The following is a 10,856-nucleotide window of genomic DNA, read 5'->3' on the forward strand; positions in this document are numbered from 1 at the left end:
ATTATGAGATGCTTTCACTTATTCCTGTTTCTTTCTACTGCATACAAGTCATGTGAATGTCATATTTTTTTATTTTTTCCACTCCAGGTGGTGCATGACTCAAACACTGGACTTTTATCCTAGAGACTGGGGTTTATATTCTGTGTAGGTTAGTTTTTAATATTTACTTTAATTTGTATTTTTTTAAATATATATTTTTTGCTGTTTAGGCATGTTATCTTTAGAGTTTGACCCAGGAGATTTGGAGTTTGCATCCTATGTGGTATCATGAGTTTTTCTGTATTATTTTTTATATTGTTGTTCTTCTGACAGTGTTTAGTTTTGTTTGGTTTTTGGGTGCAATTATTTTTTCATACTATTTTTAGACATTGTCTTTAGGGCCATCATAGCCGTTACACCTTTTGCTTTGAAACTGTGCAGTTTTTAATCATCTATACATCCACACATTTTCTTAACTGCTTTTCCATTTCAGGGTGATGAGAAAGCTGGAGCCTATCTCACGCTCATGTTCGTACCGATTTAGAATTGCCAGTTAACTTTAGTGTGGGAGGAAGGTAGAGTGCCCAGACAGAACACCCACACAAGCACCAGGAGAGCACAAAAACTCCACACAGAAAGGCTCCAGCCAGCCAACAGGTTTGAACCAAGAACCCTCTTGATGTGAGGCAACAGAGCTGACCACTGTACTGCTGTGGTACCCCATGAGGAACTTAATTGTTGAATAAAAACTGGACTTATCTAAAGAGCAATCCTGACCGCCTACCACCATCCACAAAGCTGAGTATTAGACTTCTTGTTTTCACCAGGAGTTATGGGCCAGTTTTTCTTGGCTGAGCACAGAGACTTCATGATCCTAGTCTTCACTGGATGCCTCAAAATTCACATTGTGAGCAAAAACTTTGCTGAATTTTGGTGTTTGTTAGCATTGGACCTTTTCCTGCTAAATTATCCATCTCATGGTTTATCATACAGACATGACAGCGGTTTAAATCTTCTTATCCAACTCTCTGCAAGAGAGTGAATAAGTAATCCAGGAAAAAGTCAGTTACGCTTGTGAGTTATTTTGTCTTCTTTAGACAGAAGCTTCAAGCAAAATCAGCAAACCTTAGAGATTTTTGAGGCAGTTTTGTTTTTCTTCACCTTCAGACTGAAAATAAGCTCACTGCATAGAGCTGCCTGAGAGATTTTAGACACCTGATATCCTTTCACTTCAGCCAAAGCACTGAAAAATCTATATTTTTGAATGACAACACGGTGAAGCTTTAAGCAAAGCCACAATACCAGCTGCAGCTGCTCTGTCAGTTGACGGGTAACAAATTCACCAGCAACATGAGGTAAATTATAAATTTGTTGGAAACAAACAAGACTGTCCAATTCATGCCAAAGCTGCAAAACCGACCTCTCGCGGAGCTGCTGGGAGGCAATAATAGAAGCAGAATAAAACCAAACTGGGTGAAAAGTTAAAAACAAAACTACCCCCAACCCCTGCTCCAAACTCATGAGTAATCTCTACACACATAATATTGCTGTGGCTTAATTAAACATTTATTAAGTGATTGTCTGCTGTGCCTGTGGTTTAGCAGCGTTTGGCTGCAGCTGCCTGTCCTGGACTAATCCTCTGTATTTTGTGCTGAGAGATAACGAGAGGGTGACAGGACTGAGAAGAGGAGAGGGAGGAAAAATGGGTTGCGGCTTTCCTTGCAAACAAATACGACAGAGAGGTGAAAGCCGTGATCCATCCATCTGTCTCTCTGCGCCTTTTCTCTCTTTGGTTTCCTCACTCTTCGCCTCTGTCTCTCATTCACACTTTTTTCTTTTTTTTTTTGCTTCTCTCCCACCTTCTGTCTTCCCTTTTCATCTGCCTCTTTCTCACTAATGAGAGCCAGTGGGGTTTCTCAGCAGCCTAACAACCAGCATGTTTGTCTCTGCCCAGACACCAGGGGCCCACAGATTACTGCTCCCCCACGGACTAAATGAATACACAAATAAATACAAGGCTCCCAGTATATTTTCTTCAGCACCACATTGCACTAAGAATATAACACGATGAAAAATGCATGCGGCAGGAATGGTGGCAGAGGTGAAGGCAGGGCCAGGGGTACCTTGGGTCTGATTGGCCCCTGCATACCTCACACCAGAGTCAGAGAAGGATGGCTTGTTAGTATTATGGATGGAATATTGAACAGGTCAGCTGAAGATGTAGGAGACCTCATGATTCCAGGTTTTATTAAACAAGGTGGCACAAGGGCGACCAAGGAAACTGCTGGGAGGCCAGGGGCAAAATCATAAAAAAATATTTTAAGATATCATCTACAAAAAAAGACACAAAACAAACGGATGCAAAATGACCACAGGTATACCCAAGAAGGCCAAAATACACTCAAAAAAACCAAAACAGGCTCAAAAGTTCATAAAAAGATTGAAAAGTATTAAAAATAGACCCAATAAGACCACAAGCAGATTCACAAGGACCACTAACAGCTAAAAAAAAGAAAATTGTCCCTCTGGACTCACAGAGCTTAAAAATGACCATGCAATCATGTTAAATATCTTAACATCTTCACAATGTTCTAATGGCGCTTCTCAAGAGGAATTAACAGCTCTATGAAATAAGACACAAAAATGACCACTGAAAGATACAAAGCAACAACAGATGAAAACAAAACGGAAAATAAATGTAAAATGACTACAAACAGCTGTAAAATAACCCTGTCATTAACAAGAATCAAAACTTTAAACGCGTCTTATCTAAAGTTACTTCCCAGCGTGATGAAGTGCATCAGAATATTAATGTAAAATGTGCTTCACCATCTTCACGATCCTGATGCTCTAATTACTGCCGGGAGATAATAACGTTCTTCATAGTTACTGCAATCATTTTATCATTAGACTGACATTTTATTAAAGCCTTTGTTAGAAAATTATTCCAGGTAAAGAGTCATTTTCTTATCTCCGTTACATTGCAGGGGGAAATCTTATCTTCATTACATGGAGGAAAACAGGTAGGAGAGAATTACAGAGACGGACTGCATCCATCTTTTTACCCCGGTCCATTACTGCAGTCTGCCACCGCTGTGAAACACAATCTCTCACACAGCATCGGCAGAGTCTGTGGGCTGCCAGCTTCATTACTGCAGCATCAATCTTAATGCTGGAAGTAAAAGAGTTTTATCCTAATCAATGCAATCCATGAAAGTCTTTAACTACAAGCTGTTTAAATGCTTAACATTAGATATTAAAGCTAAAATATCTCATGACAGACTGTGGATTTAGTTTATGGATTGCAAAAGGAAAGAAAACTCCAGTATGACACCGTCCATAACCTGACTTCAAAAACATGTAATGTAGAGTATACTACATGTTATGGCTTGTGTACTAATTTAATGCCTAATACAATTTCTATCCAGTCTGTTGGTTTTTTATAATTATGACGGACTTAAGAGAGACTTAAAGCAGCATTTAGACGGGAAAAAAAAGGTAAGGCTGCCATCTAGTGGCAAAGCTAATTTAGTTCTGCAGAACGAGCTCATACATATGAAAACGATGTCTATACAATATTTAAGATTCTGGTAAGTACAAACATGTTAAAAAATATTTTTCAAATAGTGACTGTTTATGCAGTTCAGAGGAGTTATGACAGGGAATCAACAGACTCTTTATGAATGCTTTCCAGATCAGTTTTAATCCATTAATAATTAAAACCTCTGGGCTTCCAGACTCTCTAATCAGCCAATCACATGGCAGCAACTCAGTGCTGCTGAAGTTCAAGCTGACCATCAAAGTGCAAACGAAAGGTGATTTGGGTGATTTTAAATGTGTCACAGTTGTTGCCAAACAGGAAGGTCTGAGTGTTTCAGAAACCGTTGAACTATTCTGATTTTCCCACACAATCACATGTTCTATCACATGTCAGAGGTCAGACTGCTTTGACTGATAGGAAAGCAACAGTAACTCAAATAACCACTCGTTACAACCACGGTATGTAGAAGGGAATCTCTGAATACACAGCACCGTGAACCTTGAAGCAGCTGAGCCACGGCAGCAGAAGAGTTTTGAAAGGTTTTCCTTTGGTCATGTTGCACTTTTCAGAGTGAAATAACTACAAAAATGATTCACACAGCTTAAGTTACCGTGCTCACAAGATGAAATGTTTGCATATCACACATGCAAAGATGCTAAACTAACAGCAGACACAGGTTACAGCTTCAAAAGCAAACCAACAGCAAAAAAAACAATATTTAAAACGAAAATATTAATTGTTGTTTAATTGTTTTCATTTAAAAATGTCACACATTTCAGTGCTCCAGCTCACCCAGTGTGAAAAATGAATGTTCCTCTTTTCATTTTTTAAATAGTTTTCCATTTTTAAGTAACATCACAGTGTGAGGGGCTTACTTGGGGTTATGGGTAAACATTAAATCAAAAACATTAATCAAGAAATCAGCACATTATTTCACAATGAAAAATAATCATCACTCAGCATCACCATAATTAGCCCCGTGCGAGCCAAATGAAACAGCCTGTCCATTAGTGATAATCTAGCTGTAATATAGGAGAAAAACAAAGGAGGTATTTTTTCTGCATTATGTTGCCTCTTTTGATTTTTCTTATATTATATTCATACTTTTACAGCAGTAGGTCTGAATCCTCCTTACCGCTGATCATTAAACCTTTTCTTCCACCATGGAGTAATCAGCTTCCTCTAAAACCTGTTGGTATTTTATTGGTAGTCGATTCAAGTTTACCTGAGCATGAGAGGCAGCAGATGGCCTTCCTCTCTTTTGTTAGCTGAATAAGTAAAATAAACAAAACTGTTACACTGGTCTGCAAAATGGATTTGTTTACTCTGTGGCTGTTCAAGTTCTGTGTAACTTTTATGTAGTTTGAAGTAAATTGCCACCATGGCACCTTTCCCACTTTGTCTTCTACAGCAGAGTAACAACAGATTCTTCTAAATTGAAGCCCAAATATGTAAATAGACTTGTATGTGCATGTTAGAGCTGAATTGCTATTCAAAGCCCAAGTTTAGTTTAAGTCTTTGTGGGGCATTATTCAAATTTATTCACCACAAAACTATGGAGACTCTAAACTTGTATCACTTATAATTAATGTAAAAGTAGACTTTAACTTATACGTTTACTATTCTGATCTGGGAAAAAACCTCGATATAGTTGCCTTCCTTTCATTTTCATTAGAGTCAAGTTTCAACTTGTATTTTAAATAAGCTCCAGCTGCTCACTTAATCACACGGGGTCACAACAGCGACAGAGGCGGCGCTGCGTGTTTGATTTGGCTGATTTTTACATCAGAAGCTCTTCCTGACCCCAAGGGATTTGTCTCTCCTCCTGGGATCAAATTCATAATGATTACACAAAATGTATATTTTAAACAATCAAACAGAAATAAAGCAAAACAACATCATCATCATATGGTCCTTTTAATGCTTGATCTGAAGATGCTTTAATGGGTTTGAGCGGCCTTTTCATCCTGACAATAAAATCTCTTGTTTTTGACATCATTTTTGTCTGTTGCAAGTTTTAATCATATCTAGAACGTACAATTACAGGAAGATAAAACTCTGATGACTGGCATTATCTATCTGCATTATCTTCGTTTGCTGATGAAGTCAATTTGTTTTTCACATTAATATTTTTATTAATTCATTGAAAGCTGAACTTTAAAACTTGTAATAACACAGGGGTCTATGTGACTATTCATTTTGTATAGCAATGACATTTACTAAGTATTAAAAGCCCTTAAAAGGGGAAAACTAATAAAAACGAATGCTTCACCAACTCACTGATAATGTCTCTCTTTATTGACACTTAACAAAGAACAGATAGAAATTTAATTCTGTAAGACAAGAAGAGTGCACAAAGTGAACGTGAAGCTGTCTGAAAAGCCATTTCATTGGTTCAGAACCATCTGACGGTAAGACTGGAAATATTTCATGGCGCACACACTGTGGAGGCAAATCTAACACAGCTGCACTGGGCAACACACATTTAAATAAATAGTGTAACTAGGATCCTGGATAAGACATTAAACATACCAATGATAGTGTTTAAGCTCTGGGTGGTTCCAGTCACAAAGAGAACATTTTCTCTTTCCATAAAGCCCGCCAAAATAAGAGTCTGTGTAGGGTTTATTTTAATGCATGGAGAAAGCTGTCCTATGACGCATCTCCACTTCTAAAGCCTACTAAGCAGTGTTGCTCTTCACATGCTCTTATCAAATACATAATAAGCTAAAGGCAGGAAATTGAAAAAGCTCTAGCTTTATGTGTAACAACATACTAAAACAGCAAATCTAACTTTTACCTTTTCTCCCTCAGCCAAATTCATCTGACTCATCGCTTCCATTCTTCACTCTCAAGGTCAAAGCTGATAAGCTATGAATATTCCCAGTCATTCCAGTAACAAACATGATAATAAAGCACGATAGGACAGAATAGAAGCAACTTCTGGCCAAAGAAACTCATAACACTAATAGCTTCTTGGCTAGAGGACAAGCTGGAAGGTGATAACAACAGGAAGATGAAACATTTTAACTGTGAGCAAACTTTCACATTTTCCCCCTCAAACTGACATAGTGAGTAAGTTGAGAAGTTGTTGTTGCATGTTGTTGAATGTTTTTGCATGATTTCCAGCCTTCTGCAAAGATGATGACACTTCAAAGCATCTTTTTAAGCCCCCTCCTTTTGTTGCAGTGACACGAGAACACCGACTCGATGAGTAGCAGGAGGATTAAAACAGAGAGGTTCAGAGGAAGTCATGTCCAAACTGTGAGACTCTGTGCACCCGAAATCCAGTCGTGCCATGAGCCTCTGTTTGTGCGGGTGGAAAAAGTGTCTGTGTGATGCATCAGAGGGTTAGCTGAGGAGGTCAGGCTGCAGGCCAATACGCTGAAGGACGTCCTCGGGCATGCACAGCACCGGATTCACCGGTTTGATCTGTTCGTCTCCAAGCAGGGAGAGACCTGCAACCCCGAACAGGGTGTGGAAAGGATCCACCTGCAAAGGAGGATTAATAAGAATCAATAAGACTGATTATAGAGAAAATACTACAAAAGTCGCCCAGAAGTGGACCAAAATGCTTCGCACTCAGTGTCTTTGAAACTGCCTGCTTTACCTCACATGCAAAGACTTTTTTTCAGTCCAAAACATAAATATTCAGATTTAGATTCTTAAAATTCTTCTCACCATATCTCCTGGTCTATCGGCAAAACCTCCCGTCTCCTCGTCTTGACAGGCCAAAATAAACTTTCGCAGCTTGTCTTTGTCAATCCAGCGGATCCTGCCGATGATTTTCAGCGAGGCCAAAACCCACCACGAGTAGCACACATCTGGAAGCTGAATGATACCGAAAGTAAACCACAGCTGTCACTCATATTTTCTGCCACATCCCGGTTCAGATTATGGAGGCAGCAGTCTTAGCAGAGACACTGAGAGCTCCCTCTCCCCACTCCACCTCCTTTAAGCTCCACTTTTCTTAGTAGGATATGTCTGAAACACCTCACCTAGGAGGCATCAAGTCAGTCAGCCCACTCAGTCTTAGTCAGATGCCTGACAACCTCAACTGCCTCCTTTCGATATGGAGGAGGAGTGGCTCTACTTTGAGGCCCAAAGAAGAGGAAGAACCCAGCCACCCTTTGGAGGAAGCTGATCTCCTTTCAGATACATGAATATTTTATTTAAGCTTAAAAACTGTATTTATTACCAGGTAATCCAGTCCAATAAATCATCAATATGTTCCATCTACATTATTGCTTCTACAGCTCAAACTCTTCAACTGCAAAGGAGTCTGAGCTTCAAACCATGAAACCAGATACTTTCATTAAGTAACTCAATACTTCACAGTGTTTGTCACAAACCTTCTCAGGACGACCGTTCAGGCCTCCAGATGGCAGTTGTCTCTCACACAGCCACCACCCCAGCAGGTCAGCGTTCAACTGGTGTAACTGGCCAGTGAGCGACAGGAAGCCAGTGCAGCAGTAAATCTGACAGACAGGAAGGAAAACACCGGAAATTGATTTTAATAACAACTGATCCTAAAGTGCCAAATTTGCCACCATCCAGGTTGAACACGTCATCCTTACACTGGAACTGTCTTGGCCTCATTTATAAGTCAGCTTCATTCAACAAGACTGGTGTGCAGGATCAAATCAGGCAGGAAGTGTTAACTTAACATATGATTCCTTTATTTTATTTTAGGTTGAAACTTGAAAGAGTTTTGCTGCTTTTGTTCAAAAAGATTGATTTACTGTCTGACAACAATTCATTAAAAAAAATGAAATTGTTATGATTATTGAATCTATTGAGAAATAACTGCAATTTTGCTCAATTCTATTTTCTATCAAATAGAAACAAAAACTTCCAAGAGTCTCCAAACTTTTCTGTGGGAGTAAATATCAGTATATCAGTAAACTCACCTGACCAGCATGAGACTCAGAACCAGGTCTGCATCCAAAGCCTCCATCAAAGTTCATACATGACAAAACAAACTCTACGGCTTTGTCAACATTGATCGTGTCCATCTTGCCCTGGGAAGCAAAATAACATCATCTTAAAATGAATTATAATGAGCTTAAATTAACACAGTTTATTAAAACATGCTTGTTGAAACTTAAGAATGAAAGAGCTGTTGAGTCAACTGATGAACTTTGTGATATTGTGTAACTTTATTATTTATTTAGCCTCATTTTATTGACACAAATGAAGTCCGATGCTCCCACATAACTGCCGAGTAATGGACTTTCTAAAACAGGTTCAACTAAAAAAAGTTTTAAGTTAAATAATAAATCATGTAAATATAATTTATATGGAAAGACTAACATACATACCAGTAATGCGAGTGTAGCAACAGCGCAGAAGGAAAACCGTGTGTCTATTTCTCCTGCAAAGACAAAAAGAAATGCAAGATACACTATTCTGACACGGAAACAGTACTTTGTTATTTTATTGCATTTTTGCTGCAAGCCTTAAGTGAAATTAAATTCATTTACACCAAGACAATTTATCATTTTTTTAACCCATCTATTATAACAGAATTAAATTTCCTTAAATCTGTTTTTCAAAGAGAGCTCCAGACTGTGGCAGTTAAGATCACATCAATAGCGTCAAAGTAGCTGTGACTAGTTTGATAATTGAAAGATAAAAGATATGAAAAGTGTGGGCTGATTCTCCCAATTGTATTCCAAGCCTTAGAAAAATTGTTCTTAGCTTTATTTATTTCTTCCCTAACTTAGAAGCACGTGTATTGTGGGACGTGAGAGTAAAACTCACTCACCCCACTTGTCCCCCGCAAAAGAGCCATCTTCCTGCTGCAGCCCTTTGACATATTCCACAACTTTGTCCACATCAATCGCATCTACGCTGTCATACAAGCACAAGATCTGAGGAAGAGAGTTCACAAAATACTAATAAACAAGAGAACATAAAATACACCATGTGCAGACCATTCAAGGTCCTTTACAGACCAGACACTATGGGACACAATTTGAGATGTTTATTTGAGCATAGCAGCACTATGAAGAAAAATAAATAAACATCTAGAGGAATAAACACTAGAACTGCCATAAATTTTTGCTAAAGAGGGGCCAATTCTGAAATATTAAAGCACATATAAATATTTAAAAGTTCAGTGTATCATCTAGAATTAAAGCTGTAGAGAATACAAGAGTAATCTGCTACCTGGACGGCACTGAGGGTGTAAAGCAGGTGGGGGTCGTGTCCGATGCTGGCACTGATGCCTCCACACTCGTGCTGACAGGCTTTGATGAAGTCTACGATCTCCTGCTGGTTCATTCTGGGTAGCTGGCCCATCAGGTCCATCACAGTCAGCCCCCAATAGATGCCGCTCATCCTCAAGTACTCAGACAGCGTGTACTCCTGACAAAACACCAACTTTTTAGTGATTGCCCCTCTGAACTCCAAAGCCTACCACAGAAGCTCAACTGGATTGTTATCTGGAGGTTTTGAAGACCACCCATTCAGCGACCCCTTAGAATTTGAGTCCCACACTTTCTCATCCCATTCAGTAACTCCTCATCTCCTTTGGGTAGGATCATTGTCATCACTGGAGTGGCGGGATGACAACGACCACCCTTTTCTTGCAAGTGGCCAAGTCCAGAATAGAAACACAGATATCAAGGCTCCGATGAGGCCTGTACTCACATAGTCGTCCTTTTTGGAGCCGTAGGCAGCGATGTAGTCTGCATGTTTATCCAGCAGCAGCGTGCTGGGAGCGTCGGGCTTTATGATCACATCTTTCACCTGGGTCCCCTGAAATTCAACACACATCAACAACACGTCAGACAGCCCTAAAACTCAATAACCTGAAAAAATCTAACTTGACTTCTTCCTCTTCATAATCTAGCGCTGAGTTAACCCCTGTTTAGCAGATAAATGGCTGACTGTTAACATGATTCACGGCTTGTTGATAGGCTGCTACATGCTAACATCTTAGCTGTAGACTGTTAACATGATTCACGGCTTGTTGATAGGCTGCTACATGCTAACATCTTAGCCACTCTGCTAGCTGCTTTCACTGATTAGCTCGCTTGTGTGGGACTAAGTTTGGACAGAATAGAGGAAAGAGCACATTTACATAATCTTTTATTGTAATGTTATCCTAAACTACACTCGTTATCACACTAGAAACAGGTCGCTGGTTACCATTCTGACATGATCCGGCGTTTTCCTTCTTCCTCTTCTACAACAATTCGTGCTGTTGGTTTGGAGCGCGTTATTGCCACCTATTGGTTTGGAGGGAGAACCGCAGCCTAAATCCTCACATTTGAAGTGATATTTGTTACTCGAATATATTTAAGCACAAATGTTCAGGTATCTTACTCAA

General features: G+C 39.4%; 1 protein-coding gene across 1 annotated transcript; it reads right to left on the bottom strand.

Annotated features, from left to right (window-relative positions):
- Positions 1 to 5,796: 5,796 nt before the first annotated feature.
- Positions 5,797 to 10,743, bottom strand: rabggtb (Rab geranylgeranyltransferase subunit beta). Its single transcript, XM_063462827.1, has 9 exons — positions 10,676 to 10,743; positions 10,175 to 10,282; positions 9,692 to 9,889; positions 9,288 to 9,393; positions 8,842 to 8,894; positions 8,431 to 8,541; positions 7,873 to 7,998; positions 7,202 to 7,351; positions 5,797 to 7,012 (listed from the first exon to the last, which is right to left on the bottom strand). Exons 1-9 carry the CDS (start codon positions 10,676 to 10,678, stop codon positions 6,872 to 6,874), a joined length of 996 nt encoding a protein of 331 aa, XP_063318897.1. The 5' UTR covers positions 10,679 to 10,743; the 3' UTR covers positions 5,797 to 6,871.
- Positions 10,744 to 10,856: the final 113 nt, after the last annotated feature.

The sequence above is a fragment of the Pelmatolapia mariae genome, linkage group LG18 (genome assembly GCF_036321145.2).
Source record: "Pelmatolapia mariae isolate MD_Pm_ZW linkage group LG18, Pm_UMD_F_2, whole genome shotgun sequence".
Classification (NCBI taxonomy): Eukaryota; Metazoa; Chordata; class Actinopteri; order Cichliformes; family Cichlidae; genus Pelmatolapia; species Pelmatolapia mariae.